A 13,693-nucleotide genomic window follows, 5' to 3' on the forward strand; every position below is an offset into this window, starting at 1 on the left:
GGGTGGGTGACCCAGGGTTCCTCGATGTCCATCGCTGATCAGGATGGGGTGGGTGACCCAGGGGTCCTCGATACCCTCGCTGATCAGGATGTGGTGGGTGACCCGGGGGTCCTCGATGCCCTCGCTGATCAGGATGGGGTGGGTGACCCGGGGGTCCTCGATGCCCTCGCTGATCAGGATGGGGTGGGTGACCCAGGGGTCCTCGATCGATACCCTCGCTGATCAGGATGGGGTGGGTGATCAGGATGGGGTGGGTGACCCAGGGGTCCATACTTGCACATGTCACTTCTTCTTGCTTGAACTGCTGGATCAATATGGGGAGGTTCCAGAGCACCTTGGGGGACCCAAACGCCCTGCTGCCAGCAGCGGCCCCCCAATACTGCATTGTGCCCAGGTGTGAGGAGACCCTGAAATCTAGACCCCCGATAATATAATGCCTCTGGCGGGTGTAGAGTTAAGGGGGGCATAATCACAGCACAGGCACCCAACACCCCACTCCTCACCTAGCCCTAGAGCGCGCTGCCACCAGGGGCAGCCCTAGGCCCAGCGCCCCAACGAGAAAGCCGGCTAGCGGAGTAAGGTAGCAGTGCCAGGCAGGGGAGGGTCCATCTACCCACACAGGCTTCCCAAAATGCCCCCTGACCTCCCACCAGCCCAGAGAGGCCCCTGAGAATTAGTGCACACATTGGGCCTCATTACGACCCTGGCGGTAAGGGGTTAACGCCAGCGTTAGCTGCGCCGACCCCTTACCGCCAATTACGAGGTCCCTTAGCACCATGGCGCTTTTAACACCTGCTTTTAGCAGGTGTTAAAATCCATGGCGCTAAGGGACCATGGAGTTAATTACGCCACCGTAATTTACGGTGGCGTAATTAACGCCTTCCCCACTCCCATTATGCCCTATGGGGCAAAAATGGGAATGGGGAAGGGTAAATGGGGATTGGGGACTTACCGCCCCGCCAAGGTCGGAATGGGGCGGTAAGTCCGCCAACCACCATGGTGTAAACGTAGTTTACGCCATGGTGGTAAAGTCACGGCCCAGGCGGTAACTTACCGCCTGGGTCGTAATGAGGCCCATTGTATTGGCGATCCGGGGCTGCTTATCCGTAGCAAGACCTGGGGGCCTGATCAGGGGGAAAGAACCCATGTCCAAGTTGACTTCAGGGAGCCACGCATGAGAGGGAGCCCACTGGGCATTATTAGGGGATGCATCCCCTAGTGAAGACCACCAGTGAACTTAGGGGGGCCCATGGACGCCCATGCCTCAACTAGCCAGAGCTGGCCCCCGTGCCCACAGCGCAAGAACAGTCCCCCTAGGAAAGGGCAGCGGGCAATCTCCCATGGGCCAAATCAGAGTGGAGAGCAGGGAGACGGCTGGCTGGAATCACTGGGGTGAAGGCTGGCATCACTGGGGTGAGCGAGAGACCAAAGGAGGGTGCGCTGCCTGGGTCTCAGGAAGCTCAAAGGGGCCCCGTACATGAGTAAGCTATGGAATGTGCCATCTGTTATGGTTTCTGACATGTATGTGTCATGGTGTACATTTATGGCCCTATTGATGATGGTATGAGGCAGGAGCAACGCTCTAATCTGGAGAACTCATCACCCTCCTGCGGGCAGAGTCCTTCCAACACCACACCAGCCTCTGCACTTGAAAATAATTAAGTTAATATTTTGCCAGGTGCCATTGTAGAGAGGCGACCTTTGACTGCCAGTCTGAAGGTCACATAAAGGAATCGCAGAGTGGCAAGCTTCTCTTCGTGTTCTGGGAGTGCATCTCCCGCTTCCGTGCCAGGGAAGATGGCGAAAGGGTTCTACGTGAGTAGAGCGGTGCTGGTGGCTGGCATTTTGTTCTCAGTAGCGGCCATTGCGACAATCGTCGCCCTGTCGATTGTATACTCTGAGCAAAAGCTTATCAATGGCAACGCCAATGTCCTCCCAAGCAGCCCTGCGATGCCCACTTCCACCCCCAGCTCAGGTGCAACCATTGTGGGACACTCAACTCCACCGCCAAACAGTACCTCCACTGCTCCCCCAAACAGCACTGTGATGCCCACAGCGGGTACCACCTCAGGTCAAACAGATGCCGGAAACACCACACCACAAGCAAGCTATCCATGGAAGAAGTACAGGCTTCCCAGATCCCTGATCCCGGAGCACTATGACCTAGAGCTGCAGCCCTTCCTGGAGGAGGACCCGCGCGGCCTGTACATTTTCAAGGGTACAAGCTCCATATATTTCACAGCCGTGGAGGCGACCAGCCTGATTCTGCTCCACAGCAAGAAGCTGAACTACACTGATCAGGGGGGGTTCCATATCTCCCTGAACACCACCGATGGATCTTCTCCACCCTCCATAAAGAGGACCTGGCTGGAGACGCCAACGCAGTATCTGGTGGTCGAGCTCCACGGCGACCTGGCGGTGGGCAAAACCTATGCCCTGTACAGCGACTTCACGGGCGAGCTGGCGAACGACCTGGCCGGCTTCTACAGGAGCGAGTACCTGGAGGGCAATGAGACCAGGTGAGAGGAAAGGAGGCCTCTCTAATCCTGTGGGGAAGAGGCCTCTCTAATCCTCTGGGGAAACAGTATGTGCTCTAAGTGGTGGCAAGCCATGGCGGTTCCTGGGCTATAAGGGGTGGCAAGCCACGGCGGTTCCTGGGCTCTAAGTGGTGGCAAGTCATGGCGGTACCTGGGCTCTAAGTGGTGGCAAGACATGGCGGTACCTGTGCTTTAAGTGGTGGCAAGTCATGTCGGAACCTGCGCTCTAAGTGGTGCAAGCCTTGGTGGTACCTGGGCTTTAAGTGGTGGCAAGCCTTGGCGGTACCTGGGCTCTAAGTGGTGGCAAGCCATGGCGGTACCTGGGCTCTAAGGGGTTGCAAGTCATTGCAGTTCCTGGGCTATAAGTGGTGGCAAGCCATGGCGGTTCCTGGGCTATAAGTGGTGGCAAGCCACGGCGGTTCCTGGGCTCTAAGTGGTGGCAAGCCATGGCGGTACCAGGACTCTAAGTGGTGGCAAGCCATGGCGGTACCTGGACTCTAAGTGGTGGCAAGCCATGGCGGTACCTGTGCTTTAAGTGGTGGCAAGTCATGGCAGTTCCTGGGCTCTAAGTGGTGGCAAGCCATGGCGGTACCTGGGCTCTAAGTTGTGGCACGCCTTGGCAGTACCTGGGCTCTAAGTGGTGGCAAGCCATGGTGGTACCGGTACCTGGGCTATAAGTGGTGGCAAGCCATGGTGGTACCTGGGCTCTAAGGGGAGACAAGCCTTGGCGGTTCCTGGGCTCTAAGTGGTGGCAAGTCATGGCGGTACCTGGGCTCTGAGTGGTGGCAAGCCATGGCGGTACCTGGACTCTAGGTGGTGGCAAGCCATGGCGGTACCTGGGCTTTAAGTGGTGCAAGCCTTGGTGGTACCTGGGCTTTAAGTGGTGGCAAGCCACGGGCTCTAAGGGGTTGCAAGTCATGGCAGTTCCTGGGCTATAAGTGGTGGCAAGCCATGGCGGTTCCTGGGCTATAAGTGGTGGCAAGCCACGGCGGTTCCTGGGCTCTAAGTGGTGGCAAGCCATGGCGGTACCTGGACTCTAAGTGGTGGCAAGCCATGGCGGTACCTGGACTCTAAGTGGTGGCAAGCCATGGCGGTACCTGTGCTTTAAGTGGTGGCAAGTCATGGCAGTTCCTGGGCTCTAAGTGGTGGCAAGCCATGGCGGTACCCGGGCTCTAAGTGGTGGCACGCCTTGGCAGTACCTGGGCTCTAAGTGGTGGCAAGCCATGGTGGTACCGGTACCTGGGCTCTAAGTGGTGGCAAGCCATGGTGGTACCTGGGCTCTAAGGGGAGGCAAGCCTTGGCGGTACCTGTGCTTTAAGTGGTGGCAAGTCATGGCAGTTCCTGGGCTCTAAGTGGTGGCAAGCCATGGCGGTACCTGGGCTTTAAGTGGTGGCACGCCTTGGCAGTACCTGGGCTCTAAGTGGTGGCAAGCCATGGTGGTACTGGTACCTGGGCTCTAAGTGGTGGCAAGCCATGGTGGTACCTGGGCTCTAAGGGGAGGCAAGCCTTGGCGGTTCCTGGGCTCTAAGTGGTGGCAAGCCATGGCGGTACCTGGGCTATAAGTGGTGGCAAGCCACGGAGGTTCCTGGGCTCTAAGTGGTGGCAAGCCATGGCGGTACCTGGACTCTAAGTGGTGGCAAGCCAAGGCGGTTCCTGGGCTCTAAATAGTGGCAATTCATGGTGGTTCCTGGGCTCTAAGTGGTGGCAAGCCATGGTGTTTCCTGGGCTCTAAGTGGTGGCAAGCCATGGCGGTACCTGGGCTCTAAGTGGTGGCAAGCCATGGCGGTACCTGGACTCTAAGTGAGGGCAAGCCATGGCAGTACCTGGGCTCTAAGTGATGGCAAGCCTTGGCGGTACCTGGGATCTAAGTGGTGGCAAGCCATGGGGGTACCAGTACCTGGACTCTACGTGGTGGCAAGCCATTTCAGTTCCTGGGCGCTAATTGGTGGCAAGCCATGGCTGTTCCTGGTATCTAAGTAGTGGCAAGCCTTGGCGGTACCTGGGATCTAAGTGGTGGCAAGCCATGGCGGTACCTGGGCTCTAAGTGGTGGCAAGCCATGGCGGTACTGGTACCTGGGCTCTGAGTGGTGCCAAGCCATTGCAGTTCCTGGGATCTAAGTGATGGCAAGCCATGGCGGTACTTGGGATCTAAATGGTGGCAAGCCTTGGCAGTACCTGGGCTCTAAGTGGTGGCAAACCATGGCGGTACCTGGACTCTAAGTGGTGGCAAGTCATGGCGGTTCCTGGGCTCTAAGTGGTGGCAGGTCCTGGTGGTACCTGGGCTCTAAGTGGTGGCAAGTCATGGCAGTTTCTGGGCTCTAAGTGATGGCAAGCCATGGCAGTACCTGGGCTCTAAGTGGTGGCAAGTTATGGTGGTACATGTGCTCTAAGTGGTGGAAAGCTATGGCGGTACCTGGGCTCTAAGTGGTGGCAAGCCATGGCGGTACCGGTACCTGGGCTCTAAGTGGTGGCAAGCCATTGCAGTTCCTGGGCTCTAAGTGGTGGCAAGCCATGGCTCTTCCTAGGATCTAAGTGGTGGCAAGCCATAGCGGTACCGGTACCTGGGCTCTAAGTGGTGGCAAGCCATGGCTGTTCCTGGGATCTAAGTGATTGCAAGCCATGCCGGTACTTGGGATCTAAGTGGTGGCAAGACTTGGCGGTACCTGGGCTCTAAGTGGTGGCAATCCATGGCGGTATCTGGAATCTAAGTAGTGGAAAGCCATGGCAGTACCTGGGCTCTAAGTGGTGGCAAGTGATGGCGGTACCTGGGGTCTAAGTGGTGGCAAACCATGGCGGTACCTGTGCTCTAAGTGGTAGCAAGCCTTGGCAATACCTGGGCTCTAAGTGGTGGCAAGCTATTGTGGTACCGGTACCTGGGCTCTAAGTGGTGGCAAGCCATTGCAGTTCCTGGGCTCTAAGTGGTGGCAAGCCATGGCGGTACCTGGACTCTAAGTGGTGGCAAGCCATGGCGGTACCTGTGCTCTAAGTGGTGGCACGCCTTGGCAGTACCTGGGCTCTAAGTGGTGGCAAGCCATGGTGGTACCGGTACCTGGGCTCTAAGTGGTGGCAAGCCATGGTGGTACCTGGGCTCTAAGGGGAGGCAAGCCAGGGCGGTTCCTGGGCTCTAAGTGGTGGCAAGCTATGGCGGTACCTGGGCTATAAGTGGTGGCAAGCCACGGCAGTTCCTGGGCTCTAAGTGGTGGCAAGCCATGGCGGTACCTGGACTCTAAGTGGTGGCAAGCCATGGCGGTACCTGGACTCTAAGTGGTGGCAAGCCATGGCAGTTCCTGGGCTCTAAATAGTGGCAAGTCATGGCGGTTCCTGGGATCTAAGTGATTGCAAGCCATGCCGGTACTTGGGATCTAAGTGGTGGCAAGACTTGGCGGTACCTGGGCTCTAAGTGGTGGCAATCCATGGCGGTATCTGGAATCTAAGTAGTGGAAAGCCATGGCAGTACCTGGGCTCTAAGTGGTGGCAAGTGATGGCGGTACCTGGGGTCTAAGTGGTGGCAAACCATGGCGGTACCTGTGCTCTAAGTGGTAGCAAGCCTTGGCAGTACCTGGGCTCTAAGTGGTGGCAAGCTATTGTGGTACCGGTACCTGGGCTCTAAGTGGTGGCAAGCCATTGCAGTTCCTGGGCTCTAAGTGGTGGCAAGCCATGGCGGTACCTGGACTCTAAGTGGTGGCAAGCCATGGCGGTACCTGTGCTCTAAGTGGTGGCACGCCTTGGCAGTACCTGGGCTCTAAGTGGTGGCAAGCCATGGTGGTACCGGTACCTGGGCTCTAAGTGGTGGCAAGCCATGGTGGTACCTGGGCTCTAAGGGGAGGCAAGCCAGGGCGGTTCCTGGGCTCTAAGTGGTGGCAAGCTATGGCGGTACCTGGGCTATAAGTGGTGGCAAGCCACGGCGGTTCCTGGGCTCTAAGTGGTGGCAAGCCATGGCGGTACCTGGACTCTAAGTGGTGGCAAGCCATGGCGGTACCTGGACTCTAAGTGGTGGCAAGCCATGGCGGTACCTGTGCTTTAAGTGGTGGCAAGTCATGGCAGTTCCTGGGCTCTAAGTGGTGGCAAGCCATGGCGGTACCTGGGCTCTAAGTGGTGGCACGCCTTGGCAGTACCTGGGCTCTAAGTGGTGGCAAGCCATGGTGGTACCGGTACCTGGGCTCTAAGTGGTGGCAAGCCATGGTGGTTCCTGGGCTCTAAGGGAAGGCAAGCCTTGGCGGTACCTGTGCTTTAAGTGGTGGCAAGTCATGGCAGTTCCTGGGCTCTAAGTGGTGGCAAGCCATGGCGGTACCTGGGCTTTAAGTGGTGGCACGCCTTGGCAGTACCTGGGCTCTAAGTGGTGGCAAGCCATGGTGGTACTGGTACCTGGGCTCTAAGTGGTGGCAAGCCATGGTGGTACCTGGGCTCTAAGGGGAGGCAAGCCTTGGCGGTTCCTGGGCTCGAAGTGGTGGCAAGACATGGCGGTACCTGGGCTATAAGTGGTGGCAAGCCACGGCGGTTCCTGGGCTCTAAGTGGTGGCAAGCCATGGCGGTACCTGGACTCTAAGTGGTGGCAAGCCATGGCGGTTCCTGGGCTCTAAATAGTGGCAATTCATGGCGGTTCCTGGGCTCTAAGTGGTGGCAAGTTAAGTGGTGGCAAGCCATGGCGGTACCTGGGCTCTAAGTGGTGGCAAGCCATGGCGGTACCTGGACTCTAAGTGAGGGCAAGCCATGGCGGTACCTGGGCTCTAAGTGATGGCAAGCCTTGGCGGTACCTGGGATCTAAGTGGTGGCAAGCCATGGGGGTACCAGTACCTGGACTCTACGTGGTGGCAAGCAATTGCAGTTCCTGGGCGCTAAGTGGTGGCAAGCCATGGCTGTTCCTGGGATCTAAGTAGTGGCAAGCCTTGGCGGTACCTGGGATCTAAGTGGTGGCAAGCCATGGCGGTACCTGGGCTCTAAGTGGTGGCAAGCCATGGCGGTACTGGTACCTGGGCTCTAAGTGGTGCCAAGCCATTGCAGTTCCTGGGATCTAAGTGATGGCAAGCCATGGCGGTACTTGGGATCTAAATGGTGGCAAGCCTTGGCAGTACCTGGGCTCTAAGTGGTGGCAAACCATGGCGGTACCTGGACTCTAAGTGGTGGCAAGTCATGGCGGTTCCTGGGCTCTAAGTGGTGGCAAGTCATGGCAGTTTCTGGGCTCTAAGTGATGGCAAGCCATGGCAGTACCTGGGCTCTAAGTGGTGGCAAGTTATGGTGGTACATGTGCTCTAAGTGGTGGAAAGCTATGGCGGTACCTGGGCTCTAAGTGGTGGCAAGCCATGGCGGTACCGGTACCTGGGCTCTAAGTGGTGGCAAGCCATTGCAGTTCCTGGGCTCTAAGTGGTGGCAAGCCATGGCTCTTCCTGGGATCTAAGTGGTGGCAAGCCATAGCGGTACCGGTACCTGGGCTCTAAGTGGTGGCAAGCCATGGCTGTTCCTGGGATCTAAGTGATTGCAAGCCATGCCGGTACTTGGGATCTAAGTGGTGGCAAGACTTGGCGGTACCTGGGCTCTAAGTAGTGGCAAGCCATGGCAGTACCTGGGCTCTAAGTGGTGGCAAGTGATGGCGGTACCTGGGGTCTAAGTGGTGGCAAACCATGGTGGTACCTGTGCTCTAAGTGGTAGCAAGCCTTGGCAGTACCTGGGCTCTAAGTGGTGGCAAGCTATTGTGGTACCGGTACCTGGGCTCTAAGTGGTGGCAAGCCATTGCAGTTCCTGGGCTCTAAGTGGTGGCAAGCCATGGCGGTACCTGGACTCTAAGTGGTGGCAAGCCATGGCGGTACCTGTGCTCTAAGTGGTGGCACGCCTTGGCAGTACCTGGGCTCTAAGTGGTGGCAAGCCATGGTGGTACCGGTACATGGGCTCTAAGTGGTGGCAAGCCATGGTGGTACCTGGGCTCTAAGGGGAGGCAAGCCAGGGCGGTTCCTGGGCTCTAAGTGGTGGCAAGCCATGGCGGTACCTGGGCTATAAGTGGTGGCAAGCCACGGCGGTTCCTGGGCTCTAAGTGGTGGCAAGCCATGGCGGTACCTGGACTCTAAGTGGTGGCAAGCCATGGCGGTACCTGGACTCTAAGTGGTGGCAAGCCATGGCAGTTCCTGGGCTCTAAATAGTGGCAAGTCATGGAGGTTCCTGGGCTCTAAGTGGTGGCAAGCCATGGTGTTTCCTGGGCTCTAAGTTGTGGCAAGCCATGGCGGTACCTGGGATCTAAGTGGTGGCAAGCCATGGCGGTACCTGGACTCTAAGTGAGGGCAAGACATGGCAGTACCTGGGCTCTAAGTGGTGGCAGGTCCTTGTGGTACCTGGGCTCTAAGTGGTGGCAAGTCATGGCAGTTTCTGGGCTCTACGTGGTGGCAAGCCATGGCAGTACCTGGGCTCTAAGTGGTGGCAAGTTATGGCGGTACATGTGCTCTAAGTAGTGGAAAGCTATGGCGGTACCTGGGCTCTAAGTGGTGGCAAGCCATGGCGGTACCTGGACTCTAAGTGGTGGCAAGCCATGGCGGTACCTTTGCTCTAATTGGTGGCACGCCTTGGCAGTACCTGGGCTCTAAGTGGAGGCAAGCCATGGTGGTACCGGTACCTGGGCTCTAAGTGGTGGCAAGCCATGGTGGTACCTGGGCTCTAAGGGGAGGCAAGCCATGGCGGTTCCTGGGCTCTAAGTGGTGGCAAGCCATGGCGGTGCCTGGGCTATAAGTGGTGGCAAGCCACAGCGGTTCCTGGGCTCTAAGTGGTGGCAAGCCATGGCGGTACCTGGACTCTAAGTGGTGGCAAGCCATGGCGGTACCTGGACTCTAAGTGGTGGCAAGCCATGGCGGTTCCTGGGCTCTAAATAGTGGCAAGTCATGGCGGTTCCTGGGCTCTAAGTGGTGGCTAGCCATGGTGTTTCCTGGGCTCTAAGTGGTGGCAAGCCATGGCGGTACCTGGGATCTAAGTGGTGGCAAGCCATGGCGGTACCTGGACTCTAAGTGAGGGCAAGACATGGCAGTACCTGGGCTCTAAGTGATGGCAAGCCTTAGCGGTACCTGGGCTCTAAGTGGTGGCAAGCCATGGCTGTTCCTGGGATCTAAGTGGTGGCAAGCCATGGTGGTACCAGGGCTCTAAGTGGTGGCAAGTGATGGTGGTACCTGGGGTCTAAGTGGTGGCAAACCATGGCGGTACCTGTGCTCTAAGTGGTAGCAAGCCTTGGCAGTACCTGGGCTCTAAGTGGTGGCAAGCTATTGTGGTACCGGTACCTGGGCTCTAAGTGGTGGCAAGCCATTGCAGTTCCTGGGCTCTAAGTGGTGGCAAGCCATGGCGGTACGTGGACTCTAATTGGTGGCAAGCCATGGCGGTACCTGTGCTCTAAGTGATGGCACGCCTTGGCAGTACCTGGGCTCTAAGTGGTGGCAAGCCATGCTGGTACCGGTACCTGGGCTCTAAGTGGTGGCAAGCCATGGTGGTACCTGGGCTCTAAGGGGAGGCAAGCCATGGCGGTTCCTGGGCTCTAAGTGGTGGCAAGCCATGGAGGTACCTGGGCTATAAGTGGTGGCAAGCCACGGCGGTTCTTGGGCTCTAAGTGGTGGCAAGCCATGGCGGTACCTGTGCTCTAAGTGGTGGCACGCCTTGGCAATACCTGGGCTCTAAGTGGTGGCAAGCCATGCTGGTACCGGTACCTGGGCTCTAAGTGGTGGCAAGCCATGGTGGTACCTGGGCTCTAAGGGGAGGCAAGCCATGGCGGTTCCTGGGCTCTAAGTGGTGGCAAGCCATGGCGGTACCTGGGCTATAAGTGGTGGCAAGCCACGGCGGTTCTTGGGCTCTAAGTGGTGGCAAGCCATGGCGGTACCTGGACTCTAAGTGGTGGCACGCCTTGGCAGTACCTGGGCTCTAAGTGGTGGCAAGCCATGGTGGTACCGGTACCTGGGCTCTAAGTGGTGGCAAGCCATGGTGGTACCTGGGCTCTAAGTGGTGGCAAGTCATGGCAGTTTCTGGGCTCTACGTGGTGGCAAGCCATGGCAGTACCTGGGCTCTAAGTGGTGGCAAGTTATGGCGGTACATGTGCTCTAAGTAGTGGAAAGCTATGGCGGTACCTGGGCTCTAAGTGGTGGCAAGCCATGGCGGTACCTGGACTCTAAGTGGTGGCAAGCCATGGCGGTACCTTTGCTCTAAGTGGTGGCACGCCTTGGCAGTACCTGGGCTCTAAGTGGAGGCAAGCCATGGTGGTACCGGTACCTGGGCTCTAAGTGGTGGCAAGCCATGGTGGTACCTGGGCTCTAAGGGGAGGCAAGCCATGGCGGTTCCTGGGCTCTAAGTGGTGGCAAGCCATGGCAGTGCCTGGGCTATAAGTGGTGGCAAGCCACAGCGGTTCCTGGGCTCTAAGTGGTGGCAAGCCATGGCGGTACCTGGACTCTAAGTGGTGGCAAGCCATGGCGGTACCTGGACTCTAAGTGGTGGCAAGCCATGGCGGTTCCTGGGCTCTAAATAGTGGCAAGTCATGGCGGTTCCTGGGCTCTAAGTGGTGGCTAGCCATGGTGTTTCCTGGGCTCTAAGTGGTGGCGGTTCCTGGGCTCTAAGTGGTGGCTAGCCATGGTGTTTCCTGGGCTCTAAGTGGTGGCAAGCCATGGCGGTACCTGGGATCTAAGTGGTGGCAAGCCATGGCGGTACCTGGACTCTAAGTGAGGGCAAGACATGGCAGTACCTGGGCTCTAAGTGGTGGCAAGCCATGGCTGTTCCTGGGATCTAAGTGGTGGCAAGCCATGGCGGTACCAGGGCTCTAAGTGGTGGCAAGTGATGGTGGTACCTGGGGTCCAAGTGGTGGCAAACCATGGCGGTACCTGTGCTCTAAGTGGTAGCAAGCCTTGGCAGTACCTGGGCTCTAAGTGGTGGCAAGCTATTGTGGTACCGGTACCTGGGCTCTAAGTGGTGGCAAGCCATTGCAGTTCCTGGGCTCTAAGTGGTGGCAAGCCATGGCGGTACGTGGACTCTAATTGGTGGCAAGCCATGGCGGTACCTGTGCTCTAAGTGATGGCACGCCTTGGCAGTACCTGGGCTCTAAGTGGTGGCAAGCCATGCTGGTACCGGTACCTGGGCTCTAAGTGGTGGCAAGCCATGGTGGTACCTGGGCTCTAAGGGGAGGCAAGCCATGGCGGTTCCTGGGCTCTAAGTGGTGGCAAGACATGGCGGTACCTGGGCTATAAGTGGTGGCAAGCCACGGCGGTTCTTGGGCTCTAAGTGGTGGCAAGCCATGGCGGTACCTGTGCTCTAAGTGGTGGCACGCCTTGGCAATACCTGGGCTCTAAGTGGTGGCAAGCCATGCTGGTACCGGTACCTGGGCTCTAAGTGGTGGCAAGCCATGGTGGTACCTGGGCTCTAAGGGGAGGCAAGCCATGGCGGTTCCTGGGCTCTAAGTGGTGGCAAGCCATGGCGGTACCTGGGCTATAAGTGGTGGCAAGCCACGGCGGTTCTTGGGCTCTAAGTGGTGGCAAGCCATGGCGGTACCTGGACTCTAAGTGGTGGCACGCCTTGGCAGTACCTGGGCTCTAAGTGGTGGCAAGCCATGGTGGTACCGGTACCTGGGCTCTAAGTGGTGGCAAGCCATGGTGGTTCCTGGGCTCTAAGGGAAGGCAAGCCTTGGCGGTACCTGTGCTTTAAGTGGTGGCAAGTCATGGCAGTTCCTGGGCTCTAAGTGGTGGCAAGCCATGGCGGTACCTGGGCTTTAAGTGGTGGCACGCCTTGGCAGTACCTGGGCTCTAAGTGGTGGCAAGCCATGGTGGTACTGGTACCTGGGCTCTAAGTGGTGGCAAGCCATGGTGGTACCTGGGCTCTAAGGGGAGGCAAGCCTTGGCGGTTCCTGGGCTCTAAGTGGTGGCAAGCCATGGCGGTACCTGGGCTATAAGTGGTGGCAAGCCACGGCGGTTCCTGGGCTCTAAGTGGTGGCAAGCCATGGCGGTACCTGGACTCTAAGTGGTGGCAAGCCATGGCGGTTCCTGGGCTCTAAATAGTGGCAATTCATGGCGGTTCCTGGGCTCTAAGTGGTGGCAAGTCATGGTGTTTCCTGGGCTCTAAGTGGTGGCAAGCCATGGCGGTACCTGGGCTCTAAGTGGTGGCAAGCCATGGCGGTACCTGGACTCTAAGTGAGGGCAAGCCATGGCAGTACCTGGGCTCTAAGTGATGGCAAGCCTTGGCGGTACCTGGGATCTAAGTGGTGGCAAGCCATGGGGGTACCAGTACCTGGACTCTACGTGGTGGCAAGCCATTGCAGTTCCTGGGCGCTAAGTGGTGGCAAGCCATGGCTGTTCCTGGGATCTAAGTAGTGGCAAGCCTTGGCGGTACCTGGGATCTAAGTGGTGGCAAACCATGGCGGTACCTGGGCTCTAAGTGGTGGCAAGCCATGGCGGTACTGGTACCTGGGCTCTAAGTGGTGCCAAGCCATTGCAGTTCCTGGGATCTAAGTGATGGCAAGCCATGGCGGTACTTGGGATCTAAATGGTGGCAAGCCTTGGCAGTACCTGGGCTCTAAGTGGTGGCAAACCATGGCGGTACCTGGACTCTAAGTGGTGGCAAGTCATGGCGGTTCCTGGGCTCTAAGTGGTGGCAGGTCCTGGTGGTACCTGGGCTCTAAGTGGTGGCAAGTCATGGCAGTTTCTGGGCTCTAAGTGATGGCAAGCCATGGCAGTACCTGGGCTCTAAGTGGTGGCAAGTTATGGTGGTACATGTGCTCTAAGTGGTGGAAAGCTATGGCGGTACCTGGGCTCTAAGTGGTGGCAAGCCATGGCGGTACCGGTACCTGGGCTCTAAGTGGTGGCAAGCCATTGCAGTTCCTGGGCTCTAAGTGGTGGCAAGCCATGGCTCTTCCTGGGATCTAAGTGCTGGCAAGCCATAGCGGTACCGGTACCTGGGCTCTAAGTGGTGGCAAGCCATGGCTGTTCCTGGGATCTAAGTGATTGCAAGCCATGCCGGTACTTGGGATCTAAGTGGTGGCAAGACTTGGCGGTACCTGGGCTCTAAGTGGTGGCAATCCATGGCGGTATCTGGAATCTAAGTAGTGGCAAGCCATGGCAGTACCTGGGCTCTAAGTGGTGGCAAGTGATGGCGGTACCTGGGGTCTAAGTGGTGGCAAACCATGGCGGTACCTGTGCTCTAAGTGGTAGCAAGCCTTGGCA

General features: G+C 57.8%; 1 protein-coding gene across 1 annotated transcript in view; it reads left to right on the forward strand.

Annotated features, from left to right (window-relative positions):
- Positions 1 to 1,784: 1,784 nt before the first annotated feature.
- Positions 1,785 to 13,693, forward strand: part of LOC138504629 (aminopeptidase Ey-like) — a 288,546-nt gene continuing 276,637 nt past the window's right edge. Inside the window, exon 1 of the mRNA XM_069625225.1 lies at positions 1,785 to 2,519. Within this exon, the coding sequence (XP_069481326.1) occupies positions 1,798 to 2,519 (722 nt within the window). The 5' untranslated portion in view covers positions 1,785 to 1,797. The remainder of the gene's footprint in view (positions 2,520 to 13,693) is intronic.

The sequence above is a fragment of the Ambystoma mexicanum genome, chromosome 11, assembly GCF_040938575.1.
Source record: "Ambystoma mexicanum isolate Mex_15411 chromosome 11, UKY_AmexF1_1, whole genome shotgun sequence".
Classification (NCBI taxonomy): domain Eukaryota; kingdom Metazoa; phylum Chordata; class Amphibia; order Caudata; family Ambystomatidae; genus Ambystoma; species Ambystoma mexicanum.